Here is a 21033-nt window from a genome sequence, read left to right as displayed (position 1 = left end):
GCCTGGAGACACACAACTGTCCCCTCCCACCACACAGCCCCGACTCCACACACACACACACACACACACACACACACACACACACACACACCACAGACTGTGCCAGAATGCAAGCCAGGAAACCAGCAGAAAGGGTTAAAGGAGTGGTAGGTCAGAGATGCTGGCCCTTCCACGGACTGGCGAGGTGGGCAGCTGGACACAGGCAGGTGACATCTTTGTGCAAAGAGCCATACAGATATGACAATCCTAATTGTTTTGGTTACGCCTGCAGCAGGCGGAAGTTCCTAGGCCAGGAATCGAACCTGGGCCACAGCAGTGACAACACCAGATGCTTAACTGCTAGGCCACCAGGGTAGTCCCTAAAATCCTATTTTGATTATCACCACAGGAAAAAATAAATCCTTTTGCTCGAGCCCCTTAAGAAAAACTATTTTAAAACACTGTAGACAGTTGGGTTTAAGGGAATTTAACAACCAGCAACAAACCCATGAGATCCAAAGCCAGCATGGAGCTGCCAGATGCCCTCTCGGCTCAGGTCAGCTCAGGAGGGGCCTCTGCCTCCCCCGGGCATGTGTCACTCTGCTCTGGGTGTAGGAGAGACAAAGCAGGTGGGGACACCCTCCCTGGGCTTGGGGCCCCCTCCAGCCATCCCTGGGGCCTCTGAGGAGACACAAAGAGGAGCCTGGGCAGCTGGCAGAGAAAGGACATGGATCTAGCAGTGAGGGGCAGAAATGGAATAAGGAGCTTGAGGGACCCGGGGATTTTGCTTTTGTTTTGAAAGTAAATACCACCTCTCAGAGGGGGTCAAGGGTGGCCCAGCCTTTTTCTAAGCTTGAGTATAGTTTCAGGAGTGTTCCACAGACCCCGAAAAAAGGACAGCCAAAGAGTTTTGCAAGAAGTCCCACCTGGGCGTTTGCAGACCACAGGGCGGGGGATGAAGCTTCCACAAATGCTTCAACAAATGAAGCTTCGATGGCAATGCACACACAGGTGTGTGAGCACAGGTACACCCACTGCAAGGCCCGGGAGGTCACGGGAGGCCAAGAGGTTTGGCTCTTTCTGGGACAGCCAGGCTGCATCCAACTGGTTTTTCCACACCTGCTCTGATGTCACTTATATTCAGCGTGCCAATCACCAACTGCACACCAACCAACTGGGTGAAAGGAGGCTTTTACAGCGAGGAGAAAAGTAAACAGATTACGTCTTGAGGCCTTCTCTGTGGGAGACACACAAAGACGCCTTTACAGCAGGATCCCTGTAGCCAGGACCACCAGAGACTCCTGGAGAGAGCCAGGCCTGTATCCCGCTGACCCCCAAGCAGCCCTTTCAAATGATATATGACTTGCTCCTTGGCAACCTGCTTGCTTAGCTCCTAATGATGCCCGGTGGGCTAATCCATCTCTGCCTGTTCATTGAGTGGGGTGGTAAACTCAGTGATAGGAATTATTTTCAGAGAAATGTGTTTAAGAGTGGCATGCCCCTCTTCGACTTCTGCCTGGACAACCGTTCACATCCTATCTCCTTCACTGAGATGTGGGTGGCCCACCTGGGCCTAGGTGAGTTGCAAGAGCAGACAGCATGCTGAGGGCTTGCCCAGATGACCCACTGGGAGCTATGGTTAAAAGTCCTACTGGGGGAGTTCCCGTTGTGGCACAGTGGTTAATGAATCCGACTAGGAACCATGAAGTTGCAGGTTTGATCCCTGGCCTTGCTCAGTGGGTTCAGGATCCAGCGTTGCCATGAGCTGTGGTGTAGGTCACAGACGCGGCTCGGATCCCGTGTTGCTGTGGCTCTGGCGTAGGCTGGTGGCTACGGCTCTGATTCAACCCCTAGCCTGGGAACCTCCATATGCCACGGCAGCAGCCCAAGAAATGGCAAAAAGACCAAAAAAAAAAAAAAAAGGTCCTACTGGAGGCAGCTACCAATGAGGGGCCAGCTGTGTGACTGGCCTCATGGCGGCTGGTTTACATTAACACATGTTTAACCCATTTAACACCCACACCACACCACCAGGTAGGGCTCCTTTGCTCCATTTTACACTGGGAAAAACGGAGGCTCAGAAAAGTTGACCTGGTCCAAGGAAAGCCTCCCCTCCAGGCATCCAAAATCCAGACTCAAGGTGCCCTGGCTCCAAGCCCGTTCTCTTTTAAAATTTTTAAGGCCATCCCTGCGGCCCAGACCAGGGATTGATTGAATCTGAGCCACAGCTGTGACCTGTGTATGCCACATCGGCAGCGACGCCAGATCCTTTAACCACTGGGGATAGAACCCATACCTCCAGAGTGACCTGAGCTGCTGCATTGGGATTCTTAACCCACTGAGCCACAGCAGGAACTTCATCCAAGCCCATTCTCTCAAATGCCACACTGCAGATCGCTCACAGAGTCCTGCACGTAAGAGGCGCTATTCCAGAGTCCATGGTCTGCAGTCCACGGCTCTCATCATCCTTGCCCATCCTGTCTCGCCCCTCCTCTTCCAATCAATTCCATCCACATGCTAACACCAGTTAAACGAGCAGTAGCTGCAGTGCAGCATTTGCCCTGAACTTAATGCTGCCACTCCAAGCCTGATTGATTTTATTAAATCTATAACTCCTTGGGCTGAAGAGCAAAGGAGCAGGAGATGCTCTGAATAATTCTTAAGGGGGGTGGATGGAAGAGAAAGAACGGACATGGAGAAACGAGCGAACATTTCAATTGAGGAACTCAGTCTCCAGCTCTCCTCTCCCATAAGGGTCACAGTACGTATCAGGCTATTGATGAGGCTAAATTATTTAGGCTGGCTAAAGACTACATGTCTCCAAATGGGGAGTAGATCTGGTGGAATTAAAATTCCCACTTTTCAAGATGCAACACTGTTCTCAGGAAAACTCTTGATTTCCGCAGTTAAGAGGGTACTGCCTTTTACAGTCTGCTTTCAAAACCTTAGCCCAGAGATGACTTTTCAGTTTGGTTCCATCCCTAAAACTCAGGGCTGTGATCCACCCAGATACCCACCCATCCCTGAGTGCACGTGAAAACAACAAGGAGACAAACGGGGCAGGGAGCCCAAGCAAAGCTTCTATGCTGCAAAGATCCAGCCATCAAAGAGAAGTAGCTGGAGGTCAGTTAAGATGAGTAGGACCTGGCAGTGAGGGACTCCAGGCCTGACTGTGCAGCTCTGACCCTTAGCCAGGGGATCTCACTTCTCTGGACCACCTCATCTGTGACATAGAATAACCCTCTTTACCACCCCCACCATACAAGGATCTGGAGGGAATAAATGATATTTCTTTTCTTTTCTTTCTTTCTTTCTTTCTTTCTTTCTTTCTTTCTTTCTTTCTTTCTTTCTTTCTTTCTTTCTTTCTTTCTTTCTCTCTTTCTTTCTCTCTTTCTCTCTCTCTCTCTCTCTCTCTCTTTTTCTTTTTGCTTTTTAGGGCTGCACCCGCTACATATGGAAGTTTCCAGGCTAGGGGTCCAATCGGAACGACAGCTGCTGGCCTACACCACAGCCACAGCAACGCCAGATCCGAGCCGAGTGTGTGACCTACACCACAGCTCATGGCAACGCCAGATCCTTAACCCGCTGAGCAAGGCCAGGGATTGAACCCACATCCTCATGTATACGAGTCAGATTCGTTTCTGCTATGCCACAACGGGAACTTCCTAAATGATATTCCCAATCAAACAGAAACCCCAAACAAACATAAATGTCTTGGATCTTTAGCAAAAGAGCCCTGCAAAAATATAAGCTGCTGTAGATAGTCTGATCCAGCAGGAAGGCTGGTGTCTGAGATCCAGGTCCTGGAGCTGCCACCAACTTTTGCTGGCCTCAGGCTCCTTTGTTTGAAAAAAAGGAGTAAATGACCTATGATTCTAAGAGAATTGCATTGCTACAGTCTCTCCTCATCTTTCACTGACCCCACACTGTCCTGCTATCCTTCCGCAGCGAGGTCTGTTCTCACCCTAATTAGTGCTCGGGGAAGAAAGCCACGACCCAGTCACTACCTGCTGTGTTCCGTCCAGCCCCACACAGCCTACTTGTGGGGGCCCCAGGGGCACCTCCACTAACCATGCTGGCGAGAAGCCCTTGCCTAAGACATTTCACTGCTCTGAGGTCCTCGGAAGGCTGACTCAGCAGCTGGACAAGGTCTGACGCCCCGGGAGCAATAGGATGGGCAGAATGGAAAACGGCAGCCACTCAAGTCATCCGTCTACTGTCCACCCACCAGATGAGGATGACTGCTTGGCCCTAATTTTCGGCGAAGGAATGGCTATTAAAACCACGGCCAACACAGGCCTCTGAAGTTCCGCCTACACCTGGCAGGGTGGCAGCACCTGAGCCTTGATCCTGGGGAGTCAGGAGAGCCCCAAGGAGTGATGCTGAGCTCAGGACTAAACTCCAGGCTGCCAGAAGCCTCCTGCACCTCCTTCCCCACGGGAAAGACCACAAGGCCGAGACCTCAGAACTTAAGCATCCCCTGAACGCCCTGAGCTGGAGTAACGGGACCTACCTCGAGCCAGCCGGGCCTCGTGGCGGAACCTCTGGAGGGTCTGGAGCTTTATTGATCCCAGGTGGCTCTTGGGGAGCCTGCGGAACAGCCGCTGGAGGCTCGCGGCGACTGTTCCGAAGCAGGCAGAGGCCGCCTCCTCGGCCCGGCCCTCGGTCATCCCGCGGGGCTGCAGGAGATCAATAGCTTCTCTCCAGGCCTGGCGTCGGGGCCAGAGTGATGAAGGGGGCAGTCACTGGCCGTAGGAGGACTCCAGGCCTCGTGTGACCCAGGCTTTGCTCAAATCAGCACAGCCTCCCTGCTCCTCCAAAGGAAGCCATGGCACTGGGGACCTGAGGCCGGCACCAGCCCCCTCTTCCCAGCGGAGGTCCTATCCCCTCCACCTCCCCCAGCGGAAAACTTTCTATTCTTGGGGCTTTTAGCTTGATAAGATAAACATGCCCCCACCGCACAGGCTGCAGAAAGAGCTGCCCTGGGCCTCACTTCGCAGTAGCGCCTGTGAGTCTAAAAAATCAATGTCTCCAAAGTTTCAACAGACAACAGAAGTGATCGGTTACCTGCCCTGCATGCCCGGCCCAGGAACTCGTTAATGGATTTCTTTGGGGATGTTGGATTAATAATGCTTTACCAGCAGTACAGGCTCCTAAGGGACAACTGGGCTCATTCACATCCTCTCCTGCTGAGCCCAGGGTCGGGGAAGAGCTTTTAGCCGCCCGGACCCATAGGAAGTGGTGTTGCCTTAAGAGGATCAGACCATTCATCTGAGAACAGAGACCTGAGCAGTGAAGAGGCGACTAGCACAGGAGGAAGAGTGAGAAAAGAAGAAAAGAACAGGAGTTCCCACTGTGGCTCAGTGGTTAACAAATCCGACTAGGAACCATGAGGTTGTGGGTTCGATCCCTGCACTTGCTCAGTGGGTTAAGGATCCGGCGTTGCCGTGAACTGTGGTATAGGTCACAGACACGGCTCGGATTCCGCATTGCTGTGGCTCTGGCATAGGCCGGTGGCTACAGCTCCAATTGGACCCCTAGCCTGGGAACCTCCATATGCTGTGGGAGCGGCTCAAGAAAAGGCAAAAAGACCAAAAAAAAAAAAAAGTAAGAAGAAGAGTCACTCATGAAGGAGGTAGAAATATTGTTCTCTTGCCCTAAAATGGGGCTTACAGGGTATCCCCTCAACAGTGACTTCCAGAAGCAACCGAGTCCTGGTGGGGGCATTCTGGGAGGCCCTGTCACCCAGGCCAAGAGGGTGACTGGCACTAGATAGGCAGCAGAGCCTTCCACGAAAGCCACTGGAGAGGGACACCTGCCCCCACACTGCCCAGAGGTTCTAGAACTCATCCACCAACCGCCCACGGGGGCCAGCTTCAGAGGAAGGAGGGGCACTGTTCCTGAACCCAGGGAAAGGTACCACAAAGGCCGAGTGCACAGAGAACACTGCATGGCATCCTAGCCCAGAGGCCAGGGCCTTGGGTCACAGAGAGAAAATGGTAGAACAAACCCAAGCTGCCCCTGACACTCCAGGTCGGGTCCCCTATCATTGCCCCCTCACAAGAACTCTGTCCTGGAGGACCCATCTAGATCACCCCTCACTGCTGAGGCCCCTGGTACTCCATGCAGCAACAATAAAGCCCATTATTTACAAGTCATCTATTTCATATAGAAATGCCCCCAAATGCTCCCTTCCTCAGGCTGCGACATTGGCTCTATCTCCCTAATGCTTCCTGGGGGAGAGGTGGTGCCAATGGTGGTTTTTTGTTGGTGGCGTTTTGCTTTTTAGGGCTGCACCTGCGGCATATGGAAGTTCCCAGGCTAGGGGTAGAATTGGAGCTACAGCTGCTGGCCTACGCCACAGCCACAGCAACACCAGATCCCAGCTGTGTCTTTGACCTATAGCACGGCTCACAGCAACGCCAGATCCTTAACTCACTGAGCAAACTCAGGGATCGAACCCGCATCCTCCTGGTTCCTAGTCAGACTCATTATCACTGAGCCACAACAGGAACTTCCGCCAAAGGTCTTTTTTTGACCCTCTAGTTTACCCAACAGCTCTGCACAGACGAGGCCCACTGAGTGAGGTCACATCCTGCAGTGACACCGGGGGCATCATACATGGTTGGGAGCCCAGGTCCCTTGCCCCACCGGGACAAAAGATCTCCACGAGGGCCCTGGGACTCCCTCCTGGCCGGGCACAGGCAAGGGCGGCATTCCTGCTCCCAGGCTCAGACGAGAGGACACGCACATGCCGGGGGAATTTTACATCATGAGTCATGGGTAACGGGGGAAAATCCCTCCTGAATGCCCCCACTCGGGCTCGAGGATGTACTGGTCTCACTTCTCCTTTTCCTCATCACAGAGACGGTTTTTTGGACAGTTTAAGCCATGGGGGAAGCCAGCTGGAAAGAACTGGCCAAGAAACCCGATGGGGCTTTGGCAAGTTCTAGAATCTTCACTCCTGTCCTTTTGAAAACTTGGATAGAGTTTCTACTGCAGGGATATTTTAGGAGGAACACAATGAGCTCCTGCTGCCCCACTGTCTATGCCTTGACCCTATGACCTCCTTGCTGAAGACAGAGTCCAGCCAAGGCCAACATAATTTGAAGGAACAGGCTTCACCATCTCACACGCTGGGGTTACAACAGATGCTCACCTTGAAATATGCGAGTCATATAAAGATCTTTCTAGAAGGTTCTTTAAAACATGTATCCCCAGAACAGACATGTACCTACTGTATCCTCACCTTTTTTCCTAAAAATTCTCAAGTTACAGCTGGAATCTTTTGTTCCATTTAAATAATAAAGCATCTTGGAGGGTTTTTTTTTTTTGGATTTTTAATACTTTCCTGGGTTGCAGAAAGGACATAATTATTTCAACAGAAACCACAAAACCTCCAGCTTCCATTCAACTTGGATGGAAAAGAACAGCTTCCTCCAGGTCAGCAAGGAAACTAAGTGACAATACTCGAGTAGGAGCTTGACCTGGAGACACACAGTCAGAGCTGCGGTGGAACTGGGGGGCTTTCCCCACATTCGCTGTTCCCCACGCAGCCACGCCACTGCCTGGGACAAAGCTGGAGGTCTGTTGTGCAAAGCTGTTTATTTTCCAGTCTTTCTTTCTTTTTTTTTTTTTTGGCTTTCTGCTATTTTCCAATCTTGATCCAACTCTTCTCCCCCACAGCTGTCCCCTCTGAGACACAACCTAACTTCTCTTTGGTCAGGTCTTGTGTCATCCACTCTGAGCCTGGGTCAGGAAAAGATCTTGAGTCTGCATGTCCACACCCACTCCCCTACACACACCTAATACCAGTGGGGTGGCATGGGGAGAGACATGCCTGTTTCTTTTATTTTGGGATTTAGAAAAGCCTCACCTTTTGTTTAGAGACCTCCTGATTTACACATGCTGAAAATCTATTTAGAAACTGAACACTAGGAGCTCCTGTTGTGGCACAGTGGAAACCAATCTGACTAGTATTCATGAGGACGTGGGTTCAATCCCTGGCCTTGATTAGTGGGTTAAAAGATCCGGCGTTGCTGTGAGCTGTGGTGTAGGTTGCAGACGCGGCTCAGATCCCACATTGCTGTGGCTGTAGTATAGGCCAGCAGCTACAGCTTCGATCGGACCCCTCGCTTGAGAACTTCCATATGCCACAGGGGCAGCCCTAAAAAGCCAAAAAAAAAAAAAAAAAGAAGAAGAAGAAGAAGAAGAAGAAGAACAAAGTAAACTCTAAAAACAGGCTGACCTCAAGGATCCAGGCAATACTGGATCCTCTAGCTTGCAACAAGTGGCTTACCCATCCTCTGGCTCTTTTCTCTCTCTCTCTCCTTTTTTTTTTTTTGGCCATGCCCAGGGCATGTGGAAGTTCCCAGGCCAGGGAATGAACCCACGCCACAGCAGTGGCCCAAGCTGCTGCAGTGACAATGCCGAATCTTTAAAACCCCCTTTGTGTAAGAGAACTCCTGGACATTGCAGCATTCATTGGCAGAAGGCAGGCAGATGAATGAGGAAACTCTGCCACCTTGCCTGTTCAATGGCATTAGCTCATAGGGCAAAAGGTTATGTTGGATTCTGGAGCTGGTTTTGCTGCTAATGATCTGGGTCATCTCAGAGAAGCCGCTGACTCCCTGAATGCTGTGTTTCCTCGTCTGGGAGATGGCCAGGAGTCAGCCAGCCCTGCCTTCCTCGCAAGGGTGCTGCAGGGCTCAGCAGAGCCAGCAGGCAAGAAGATACTTTATCTGATTTTATTTAGTTTTATATTTCTTTTTAAGGCCACATCTGCGGCAAATGGAAGTTTCCAGGCTAGGGGTCAAATCTGAGTTGTAGCTGTTGACCTATACCACAGCCACAGCAACACCAGCTCTGAGCCACAGTGGTTACCTAGGCTGAAGCTTGTAGTAACGCTGGATCCTTAACCCACTGAGCAGGCCAAGGATCGAACCCAAATCCTCATGGAGACTATGTTGGAGAACCCACTGAGCCACAGCAGGAACTCCAAGAAAACACTTCAGATATAGCCAACTCATCTTGAGCTGAAAGTTATCTCTGCTCTCACAATTTCTTGGCCACTCTCAGCATTTAAAAAAAAATTTTTATTATAACTGATTTACAATATTCTGTCAATTTCTGTTGTACAGCAAAGTGACCCAGTCATATATATATACACACATTTTTTTTTTTGTCTTTTTAGGGCTGCACCCTTGCCTTATGGAAGTTCCCAGGCTAGGGGTTGAATCGGACCTGCAGCTGCCGGCCTTCGCCACAGCCACAGCAATGTGGGATCTGAGCCGAATCTGTGACCTCCACCACAGCTCATGGCAACGCCAGACCCTTAACCCACTGATCGAGGCCAGGGATCAAACCTGCGTCCTCATGGATTACTAGTTGGGTGTGTTAACCACTGAGCCATGACGAGAACTCACACACACACACACACACACACACACACACACACATTCTTTTCTCCCTTTATCCTCCAACATGTTCCATTACAAGTGATTAAATATATAGTTCCCTGTGCTGTACAGCAGATCTCATTGCCCGTCCACTCCAAATGCAAGAGTTTTCATCTACTAACCCCAGATTCCCAATCCATCCCACTCCCTCCCCCTTCCTCTGGCAAACATGAGTCTGTCCTATATGAGCCTTTCTTGCTCCACATGAATATTCCTATTCTTGCAGGCTCATATAACACCAATTTGTATCTTCAGGGAACACCAGGCCAATTCTTTCCCAGATCCAGCATTCGGTAGAAACAAAACATAAAAGGATAAATAAAACATAGGCAAAGCACATCACTCTTCTTTCAGGCCTGACTTTTTTTTGTGAACCTGTGGTCTGATTTCAGAAAGGTTCATGGAAGCCAAGGTTTCATGTTGTACCAGCCTTAGCCAACAGCCATGGCAGACGGCTGGGTAAGATCTGCTCCGCCCTGGAAATATTTGTTCAAGAAACAGGGAGGAGGAGCAAAAGGTGGCATGCAGGCCCTCTCCTGAAGGGTAAACATGACCTGGCCCCGCTGTGGTCACAGGTGAGTGACATAGCCGGCCACCTGCCTTCCTGCCCTGTGACACACGAGAATGAACAGACCCTTCTTACAAGCCCTCAGCACGTCTGTTTGTGCTCCCCCAGCCCCCAGTGCCTTCAGTGAGGCCAGGGCGAGGGGTGTGGGGAGGAAAATCCTGAAGAAAACCTGGGATGGGCTACAGCAAGCCGAGGTCACTACCTCTCCGCCAAGACAGAGTACTCCCCACCAGGAGGCTGGGGACAGGCCTCCTGTGCCAGGACAGACAGCAGCTGCTTTTCTTCCTACTGCTCCAAAAACGGTGAAAAAAGGATCAGACGTCACAGCATTCCCCGTGGGTGCATCTCTCAAGAATGTGCTCTATGCCAGGAAGCACAGGCAGGCTAGAACAGGCCCTGCATGAACTTGGCCACTTTGGCCAATACCACATCATGGAGAGGGCTCGGGGTCCCCCAGGCTCTGCTCATGTCTCCTCGGCATGGTGTTGGGGTGCCTCAGAGAACACCCAAATATCACCTGCCAGGTCCGAGTCAAGAGAGTCTTGACCTTGGGGTGGTGCTCCCCATGACTACTCCCCGGCATCGATTTTAAGATTTTATTCCACTGAAGTTCCTGTCGTGGAGCATCGGAAACAAATCCAGCTAGGAACCATGAGGTTGAGGGTTCGGTCCCTGGCCTCGATCAGTGTGTTAAGGATCCAGCATTGTCTCGCGCTGTGGTGTAGGTCACAGACAAGGCTCGGATCTGATGTTGCTGTGGCTGTGGGGTAGGCTGGCAGCTGTAGCTCCAATTCAACTCCTAGCCTGGGAACCCCCATATGCCGAGTGTGCGGCCCTAAAAAAAGGCAAAAAAAAAGAGATTTTATTCCACTTCAACCATCGCCCGCAGGGAATCGAGCCTGCTGCCCTGCCTGACATCATCACCTCGGCCTCCTTGCTCTTTCCCCAGGGCCTTAAAGCTGGCTCAGCTCCCCTCCCAACCCCGAGATCCGGCCCTGAACATGTAGAGAGAAGCTTGCCAAAACTCTTGGAAAAAAAATGTAAGTGACTAAATGCACAACCATCTCCCCAGTCAGGGCTGGCCTCCCCAGCGTCAGCACTTCCCGACGACGCAGCCATGGGAGAGCCGGGACAGAGCCGGGAGGTGTGTGGGGAGTCAGGACGAGGCAAAAAGCACCCTGCAACGGGCACTGGGGCGAGGATGGGGTGGGGAGAGCATGGGGAGGGCGGGGCCCGCGTGCACTGGTGCTGATGGAAGGCGGGGTGGGAGGAGGGGGAATGTTCTGTCCACATGCTTTACACGCCTGCAAACACTCACCTGCCCAAGCATCCTCACCTTGCCGTCTGAGGAATGCGAACAGGAAGGGCCTTGGATCAGGACAGGGATATGTTTACAGCGGCCAAGCAGCTCCTTCCACGGGGAGACTGGGTGGGTGTCGGGAGCCAGGGAGGGTCCTTGGAGAGCATCCTGGGAACACGGCCCACCCATCGGGGGGCCCCGCCTCTGACCCAGAGATGCTGGGCATGGCCCAAAGGAAGGAAATGGCCTGACAGCTTGAGACAGCCCAGGCTTCAAGGCCAGCCGGGCTTGCCCTCCGTGAGGTTCTAACATGCCCTGCCCCTAGCCAGATGGACAGACAACCCCCTTCCACATGAGACCTGGGCAGAAACCTCCCCACATTCCGACCTCAAGAAGCTATTCTGAGGATGAATGTGGCAGCAGCATGAAAACACTTTGGGCTGTTCAGAAAAAAGGCACCATGGGCTTTTGATGAATCCTTCTGTGCTCATTCTCAGAGCCAGGCTGGGCCTGCCCTGAGCCTCAGCCACTCTCCGGAGCCTCTGGCCCCTGTCCCCATGCAGCTGCCACACAGGCGGTGGCTTCCTGAGGCAGGAGGGTCACTTTCCCAGCCAGGCAGGGCCCTGGGGCTGGGCTGGGAGCTGTCTTTTCCCTGTCACTGAGAGCCTACCTGCCAGGCTTGGCATCGGCTGAATTCGCTGGTAAACTTGGGGGGAGAGAGAGGATCCCAGATCAAACCCGCAGTGCTGAGGGGAGATGTCAATTCACTTCCACCTAATAACGCTGCAGGATCAGCAGGAGAACACACACGTTCATTACCAAGTCTAATTAGGCTGGCAGACAAGTGGCATTAATCATTTTTGACTGTACCTGGGATTCAAGCCCCTCTCACTCCATAATCAGAAAATTTCATGCTCTGATGAATAGAGGGAAAAATTAAAGCCACATTAAATCCTTTCGCTTTCATCTTTTGAAAATACAGGAAGCAGGGAGGAGAGGAAACGGAGGATACAGCTTGGGGACCTCAGATGGCCTCTGTCAAAGCATTCCAGGTCCTTTCTCCGTCCCCCGCCCCCATTCCCTCCCCTACACACTCCGCCAAGACTTTCCCCAGGAAGAAGACCCCAACCAGAGCCAGGGGCAGGGAGGGACGGGCGGTGGGGGATTCCACAATCCTGAATGAAAAAAATGTCCATTTTAGGACTTAATTCTCCTAACCTCCAAAGCCACGCATGAGCTTGAATCAATGAAAATACTTCAAGCCACATTCTTCAGTGCTGCTGGGTGTCCCGGACAAATAAGACACTTTCCATGTGTCCTAGGTTCCTGTGCTGCTACAAGGAGATGCGACATCAAGCTCCCAGTAACCTCTTTTACAAAAAACCCGTGACAGAGGGTGGGTCTGCAGGATCCTGGCTGTCACATGGGTGGGGCCAGTCTGTGCAGAGATGTGGGTTAAGTATGACCACTTGTGCAATGACGAGATGGGGCTAGAAAGGCTGGACACGGGGCTCTGTGAGATGCCAGCCTCACTCACCAAGAAGATCCCTGTCTCCATCCTTTCAGGCTCATCAGTAAACACTCACATATCATAATTCAAGTCTAGGAGTTCCTGTCGTGGCACAGAGGAAATGAATCTGACTAGGAACCATGAGGTTGTGGGTTCGATCCCTGGTCTTGCTCAGAGGGTTAAGGATCCAGCGTTGCTGTGGCTGTGGTGTAAGCCCACAGCTACAGCTCTGATTAGACCCCTAGTCTGGGAACCCCATATGCCACACGTGTGGCTCTAAAAAAAGACCCCCCCCCAAAAAAAGGAAAAAAAGAAAAGACATACTTCAAGCCTATCACAGGAGGGGGAGATCAGGATGATGAGCCCCCAGGCCCCCCCTTTCCATCCCACAATCCCAATCAGGTAACACTCCACAGTTCTGCACAGCACCCCCTCCCAAGAGAACCGGCTCCAGGAGCAGACACCCATTCGCAATAAGGAAGGCAAGCCCAAGCACCCCTTCTTGAGTGATGAGTTGGACTTGGCTTTCTCCATTTCCCAGACCATCCCCGGATCCAGGATGGCTACCACAGCCACCAAAACGAGGTGGAAGGTAAAAAAATCAACTCCAGGTGCTTCCTGCAGAAGAAGGGGTCCACAACGTATACGGGACATTCTCTGAGAACAAAGCTGGCCCATGAGAGTTTCAAGGGTTGTTTGCGATTGACCATTCTCCCCACCTCCGGAATGATGGCAATGAATTCTCACCACGGCCACTGGCCTCCACCTCACCCCCCCACTCCCCGCCCCACATGAATCATATAATTTACCTCTCTCTCTACTCCCTCTCCCCCCCACCTCCCCACCCCATCCCCACTGGATTTCCTTCTCTCTCTAACAAACACGATTTCTCTAATCCTGGAAATTAATAGTAACTTTGAATTTTTCCTGTTGGCAAATCCGACATTAAGCAGAGCTCAGTTACAGACCTTGAAGTCGGGGAAAGCTTAAGTTAGAGGGATTTTCACTAAAAAGGCAGGCAGGGAGTTCCCGTCGTGGCATAGTGGTTAATGAATCTGACTAGGAACCATGGGGTTGCGGGTTCCATCCCTGGCCTTGCTCAGTGGGTTGAGGATCTGGCGTTGCTGTGGTTGTGGTGTAGGCCGGCGGCTACAGCTCTGACTGGACCCCTGGCCTGGGAACCTCCATATGCCGTGGGAGCAGCCCTAGAAAAGGCAAAAAGACAATAAAATAAAATAAAATAAAATAAAACAAAACAAAATAAAATAAAATAAAATAAAATAAAATAAAATAAAATGGCAGGCAGAAGGTGCCTAAAAGTTTCCCTTGTCAAAAGCCCATTTCGCTAACACGGCTCCCACCCGGTGTCAGCCTCCTGCTCATACTCGCTGCCCTTCCACTCACTGCCAGGGGCAGGGAGATTTGATGGTAAAAACAGGCTGCCACCTTCATCAACCACTACTTACTGAGACTGTGCTCTGTGCGGGGGCAAGTGGTCCAAAGACCTGGTGCCAGGGTGGTGGTGACCTCTAAGCCAGCTGCATCCTGGCTGGAGTGGCATTGCGATAGGACCACTAATGTCCACACGGACGAAGATGCTCGGCACACCCTCTTTCCCACTCAGCTTGGCACCAAGCAGAGTTGGAAAGCTGCACTCACTGCTGGGAATGATGATCCTAAGAAGTGTCAGGATCCCAACCAATTGTTACAGCTGCCAGAGGGGAAGGGCTAATAATAACATTCATGTTGCGTGAAATGTTTATGTTGCATTCTGCCAGGCACCGTTCTAAGTGCTTTCCATAGATACATTTGGCCATGCCAGCCGCATGCAGACGTTCCTAGGCCAGGGACCGAACCCGAGCCACAGCAAGCAGTGACAACGTCAAACCTTAACAGGGAGGTCACCAGCGAACTCCACTTTCCATCTATTCATTTGCTTAATCCTCGTATTAACATCATCAAGAAGGTAATGTTATCATCTCCACTTTTTTTCTTTTTTTTCTTTTTTTTGTCTTTTTGCCTTTTCTAGGGCCACTTCCCACGGCACATGGAGGTTCCCAGGCTAGGGGTCCAACTGGAGCTGTAGACGCCAACCTACACCACAGCACAGCAATGCGGGATCTAAGCCGCGTCTGCAACCTACACCACAGCTCACGGCAACGCTGGATCCTCAACCCCCTGAGCAAGGCCATGGATTGAACCCACAACCTCATGGTTCCTAGTCGGATTCATTAACCACGGCGCCACAATGGGAACTCCATCTCCACTTTTTAAAACAAGGAAGTGGAACAACAGAGGTGCCCAGGGTCACACAGGAACAACGTGGCAGAGTCAGGAGTCAAGCCCAAGCCTTCTGGTTCCAAGCTGTTCTCTTTGTCACTGCAGAGTATTGCCTTTTAAAAGTCATGTTTCTGGAGTTCCTGTCATGGCACGGGGTGGGGTGGTAGGGAGACGAGTCTGACTAGGAACCATGAGGTTGCAGGTTCGATCCCTGGCCTCGCTCAGTGAGTTGAGGATCCAGCATTGCCATGAGCTATGGTGTAGGTCGCAGATGAGGCTTGGATCTGGCATTGCTGTGGCAGTGGCTGTGGCTGTGGGCTGGCAGCTGTAGCTCTGATTAGACCCCTAGCTGGGGAACCTCCATGTGCCACAAGTGCGGCCCTTAAAGGGACAAAAGACCAAAAAAAAAAAGTCATGTTTATGACCCCTGCTTTTCAAAACAAAGGTAAAACAAACCAACCCCACCGTGGAATTAGAACTTCAACTAAAAGAAAGATGATTGGTGAATGTGGCCTCTCCCTACCAGCCACCAGAACATTTCTCAACTGTTCCCATCCAGCCACAGGTCCAAAATCAGTTAAATATTAATAACGACAAACAGAGATTCCTCCCTGTAGCCCCTTGAGTCCAACTCTGCTCCCTCTCTGACGTTCAGTATTAAATTACCTCGCCGGGGGCCACCAACTGACACACGGAGTCAGAGGACATGCCTGTGCATCTGAGACTTCCTGCCGCCAGAACCTATGGATGAACTAATCAAAGGAAACAATTCTAACGTGAAGTGAACATCAGGTCACTTAATCACGGAGTACCACGCACACACATATACACACATACACACAGACTCCATTATCAACAATACCCTCTGAAAATCATAAAACTCTATGCCAAACATTCAACAATTGATACAGTTCTCCAATGTCTTCATACAAACTAGAATTCCAGGGAAGCGGATTTCCTGGGATTCCAGCACAATAAAACCCATTACAGTGAAGATACTGCTTCTCTGTGTGTTTCCAGGGTTGGTGGAGGCAGGTAAGTACTCCAGGACCCTTGAGAGGACAAAAGCTGCCAAGACATCTGTGGGAAAGTTGATCTGATTCCCCGGAAGGTCAGGGACATTTAACCAAGTGACAGCAGCCCTCCACCCACATCACACACCTCTTACAGCTTGTGTTCCTTCCTTTTCAATTAGCACCTGAACTGAGTTCTGGTGGTGGACGGAGCAGCACCCATTTGTCCCTCCAATCTTCCTCTTCCACTTGACCCTGACCTAGAGTCTGGGCTCTCCTTCCCTGAAGCCAGCTGCAGTGAGAGGCACACACGGCACACAGCCTTGGGTATGGATGGCAGAGAGAGGGAAGGTAGGGTTTTCCTGATGTGGATGTAGCTGCTGCTGTCCAGTGCTGTAGCTGGATGGGAGCTGTGGGGCTGCTGGCATCTGGGAAGGGCCTTTGATGAAAGATGCAAACCACAGGCCATTTCCAGAGATGCTTGCTAGAGGTTGTATCACTGTCTGTGCTTTCTGCTTCAGATATTTATACAATATCTGGAATATCTATACAAACACATAAACATATGGGCAGGGATATCCTCTGCCAAACGTGGCAAATATGGGGGTGGCGTGGGGGGTGGGAAGGGGACATCCACTAAAGAAACACACACACCTAACTGCTGGAAGAGAAAAATAATAAACCCCCAAGAAGACTGCAAATTTCCTCAGAAAAATCTATACACTGGATGCCTAGGGCTTTAATAGTTAGGCTTTGAGAAGAGTCTGGCTCAGGAGGAGGCTGGAGGGACCCGAGAGCTCTGAGGAAGAAGGGCCAGCGCAAGTAGTTGGGTAATTTTTGACCCTGATGACTGGTGCTATAACCTAGGACGAGGAGGAGGGGGAGGCAGGGCACAGAAAAACATCAGAGCAGAGTCCAAAGGTCTGAGGGACCAGAGGTGGAAGGCAGGAGGGGACACAGGTCCAGGGTCACCTCAGGCTCTCTTCAACCTCACAGCCCCTTTCCATCCAAAGCCTGATCAGGTCCCCTCCCCGGCACAACAGGTCACCCTGTAGGAGGGTGACCATAGGCAGGTATGCACCATGGGCCTGTACCATAGGTGACAATTCATTTTGCCATTAACCCTAATGAGTAAGGGTCAAATGATCATCTCAATACCAGCCTCACAACCCATGGTCAGGAACGTACAACAAAAGCAAGACAGTGCACAGCAGACAACGGAATGACCTTGTAGCTTTAGCCATCAACCCAACCTGCGTGTGTGTCTGTGTGTGTACGTGTGTGTCTGGGGAGGTGCGAGGCGCACACCTGTCAGGGAAGAGGTAGTCGTAAAATACCACGTAACCGTACCTGGGCAGTGGCTGTTACTGAAGGATAGCGGGCAGGGGACTAGGGAAAAGAGTGTCTCCCGCAGTCAAAGTCAAGGTCTCCCCTGGAGCCAGAGACGGCAATGTCCCCTCTCTGCCTGCCCCGGCCCCCTCGCAGTGGCTTGCCCATGGACTGCAGTCTTCCCGCGCGCCCCTCCTCTGCCCTGCCCTTCCCTGCCCGCACACTCACTAGCGCAGCGCAGCGCCTGCCGCAGCACCTCTCGTCCGCACAGGTCACACCAGCCCCGGCCGCTCCGCAGCGCCAGTTCGGCAAAGCAGTGCCCCTCGCCTCGCTCCGCCGGGACGCGGGGATCCTGTGGCTGTTCGAAGATGCTCCGCACGTCTCGGGGCCGGGGCGCTCCAGGCCGCCGCCGCAGTCTCTGCTGCAGACCAGGCCGGAGAGGGCGAGAGGGTCGGGAGGCGCGAGGCTGGGACTCCACGTCTCCTCGAGCAGCCCTCCGGGCGCCGCGCCCCTCGTGCGCCCCAGGCGCAGTGGACAGGGGCGCGGGGGCGCAGCGGCGCGAGGACGGGCCCGGGGGTGGCGGTGGCGGCTCGGGGCCGCTCAGGCTCGGCAGATAGCGCGGCGGTTCCGGGTCCAAGAGTAGCCGGTACGGGCGCTGCCCGATGGCCGGGGACGCCATGGCCATGCCGGGTTAGTGGCGGCGGCTCTCAGCCGTGGCGCTCCTCCCGAGTCCGCCTCGAGAGAAGGGCGGCCCCAGCCGAGCGCGCCTTTAAAGGGACCGCAGCCTGCAGGGCGGGGCGGGGGTGGGGAGACTTCGGAGAGGCGGGAAGGACGACCCGAGGGAACCACCTACCGACCCAGCGGCGGGGGTTGTGGTGGAGGGGCTCCTGAGAGAGTGTGGATTTAGAGGAGTCTTCGGGAAGCTGGGGCAGCTCAAGGATTGCGTATGCGAAAAGCTCTACACAGGACAACTCAGAAGAGACATTTGGTAGGGGGACGCCCGCCCTCAGCCCTGCCTCCTTCCCTTTCCCACCAGTTCCCCCAACCCCGACCCTCCCCAACGCGCCCAGGGGAGGGCTTCGGACCGGATGAAGAAGCTTAGGAACTAGCTGATGATGGAGTGTAGGGAGATGTCTACAAGCTCAGGATCCGCTCGCCACCCTCCCGGTGGTCGCTTGCTCGCCCCCCTCCCGCTCGCCATCACCCGCCGCTCCCTTGCGCACAGAGCCAGGCGTGGGTCGCGGATACCCGGCTCCCGCTCGCGCGCTGGCGGCGGCGCAGAGTCCCGTGACGCGGAGGGACGCGCCGCGGGGGACGCTTCCCACCCCGGTGGCGAGAAGCCGCCTCCGCGCGGCCGTCAGGGCTGTCCGCGCACCACTTTCACTCTTGTTTGATTTCCCCTCTCTCAGCAGCCCCGTCGGGTAGGATATTCCTTTCCCGGAAGGCTGGGAATTATAGCGCTCCTGGGCCCTGGACTGTGAGAACACTCCAGCGCCCCGTGGGTTGGAAGGGCTTTTCTTCCTAAGTCAAACCCTCTTCTCCTCATAGCTGCCATCGTAATTCACTGTGGAAATACTGCTGCCGCCGACGCAGCTGTCCCCTGCCCGCAGACGCCTTGCTTGTACCTGGTAAGGACAGCTCACCCAGTGGGATCAAAGAGAGATCCCCTTCTACCAGCTTCCAGGACAGGCTTCGTAACCTCTCCCCACCCCTCGAGTTTAATGCCCTGCTATCACCGCCTTGAAAGCCTTAATAATTTTTGGAACAAAAGGTCGGCATTTTCAATGTCCCACACATTGCATAACCGTGACCATCTCTCATGGGTGAGGAAACGGAACTGCTGAAGCTTTGAACCTGTGTGTCTGGCCACAGACTTGCTGACCCTGGCTGTAGCCGCTACAGTTTCCTTAACTAAATTGTCCGGGAGTGGGGAGACAGATGGATGCTTTTCCCACCTTCTCCACTTTCACCATTCTGACTCCCTGATCACTGCCTGGTCTCTCAAGACTTGGGGTTCAGTTTGGTTAATTTAACAGAAGTCACCGGTAAATCAGCTTTGGAAAAACGTGAGAGAGGGTGCCTCCTCTTCCCAGGCCAGAGATGGGTCTCCCCCTAGTGTCTCCTAGGGGAATCTTTGCTTTTGCTTTTTGTTTTCCCCTTGGAGGTGATTTTTAGGTAATTCCTAAAATTTCAAGAGTTTAGCAGCCAGGGAATTCCCAGCCAGCTTTTTGGCCCATGGCTTCTCCCCCGCAGGGCTAGCGATCATAGCGTCCTTTGGTCCCTGGGTCACACCAGAGGCCAGTGCTCCTCACCTGGTGAGGTGGCTTCTGGGTGCATGGGAAGAATGGCCCACAGGAGCCCACACCACAATGCTGGGAAGCAGGAGTTGCCATGGGGTTGAATGAGCCAGGGTCACCTCGTCTGCTCCCCTCCTCCACCTTGCCTCGCAGCTGCCTGAACCCTGCTTTCTCTGCATCAGTGGTTTTCAAATGTTGCCGTGCCTCACAATTACCTGGAGGGCTTGTTAAATCACTAATTACTGGGCTCCAACCCCAGAGTTTCTGAGCCAGTTTATCTGGGGCTGGGGATTTTGCTTTTATGACAAGTTCCCAGACAGTGTTGATATGCTGGTCCAAGGACCCTACTTCTTTAGATGGAAGGTGGTGATAAGAGAAGGGGGCTTTTCTGCCTTGGCCCCGCCCCCCCAAGCAGGTGAAGTTCAGTGGGACATGACAGAGAAAAACCCAATAGAGAGCTATTTCGCAATACTTTCTGCTGCGTGTTAACAAAAGAAAGCGCAGTTTGCCTTTGTGATATCTTATTCTCATCGCTTCCACTTTTTCTGCAAGCACTTCTCTCAGGGTTGTTGCAGAAACCTGTATTGCATATAAACATTTGCTTGTATCCACCCTCCGTTATCCATCCATCTCTTCACAGGCTTGAGACCTGTTCGGAGATTGCTCCCTCCAGCTTTGGGAGGGCAGTGGGCTGGGTGAGCTCCAGGGTGTGGACCAAGCCTGAGCTCTGGTGACAGCTTGGTGTGGCAAGAAGAAGGGACCTGGCAAAGAGCGTCTCACTGGAAGGCCAAGTTTGAAATGCCATTTGTGAAACAATTGCCAATAGTCACCATCTCTATCCCCTTCCCCCCAAGCATGAATTTGGGAAGCTCAGCCTGGATTCCCAGGATGGAGAGGCTCATGGGATGAGTGTCTCCTCTAGCCCTGGGAAACTGACGACCCTCTGGAGCAGCTGGGCATAAGCCCCTTTCCCAGTTCCTGAGCTGTCCAGAAAAAAATGCTCAGGTTTTTCACGTCGTGGCGGAGTGGAAACGAATCTGACTGGGGACCATGGGGTTGTGGGTTTAATCCCTGACCTAGCTCAGTGGGTTGAGGAGCCAGCATTGCCATGAGCTGTGATGTAGATCACAGATGCGGCTCAGATCTGGCATTGCTGTGGCTCTGGCCTAGGCTGGCGGCAACAGCTCCCATTGGGCCCCTAGCCAGGGAACCTCCATATGCCGCGGGTGCAGCCCTTAATAAAAGAGCCAAAAAGAAAAAAAAAATGCTCAGGTTTTGTTTTCTCTCTTTAGCTCCAAT

General features: G+C 52.7%; 1 protein-coding gene and 1 long non-coding RNA gene across 2 annotated transcripts in view; one reads left to right on the top strand and one right to left on the bottom strand.

The window, feature by feature from the left end:
* RASSF5 (Ras association domain family member 5) overlaps window positions 1-18188 on the bottom strand; it is a 79903-nt gene extending 61715 nt beyond the window's left edge. The window contains exon 1 of the mRNA XM_047752153.1: window positions 17666-18188. Within this exon, the coding sequence (XP_047608109.1) occupies window positions 17666-18122 (457 nt within the window). The 5' untranslated portion in view covers window positions 18123-18188. The remainder of the gene's footprint in view (window positions 1-17665) is intronic.
* Window positions 18189-18256: 68 nt separating this feature from the next.
* LOC125110693 (uncharacterized) lies at window positions 18257-20807 on the top strand. The gene is made up of 3 exons (XR_007130691.1): window positions 18257-18425; window positions 18986-19065; window positions 20375-20807. It is a non-coding gene; the product is annotated as an uncharacterized LOC125110693 (long non-coding RNA).
* Window positions 20808-21033: the final 226 nt, after the last annotated feature.

Source organism: Phacochoerus africanus, chromosome 11, assembly GCF_016906955.1.
Source record: "Phacochoerus africanus isolate WHEZ1 chromosome 11, ROS_Pafr_v1, whole genome shotgun sequence".
NCBI classification, from domain to species: Eukaryota; Metazoa; Chordata; class Mammalia; order Artiodactyla; family Suidae; genus Phacochoerus; species Phacochoerus africanus.
Note: the sequence above shows the minus strand (reverse complement) of the source record. Positions and strands in the feature narration are given on the sequence as shown.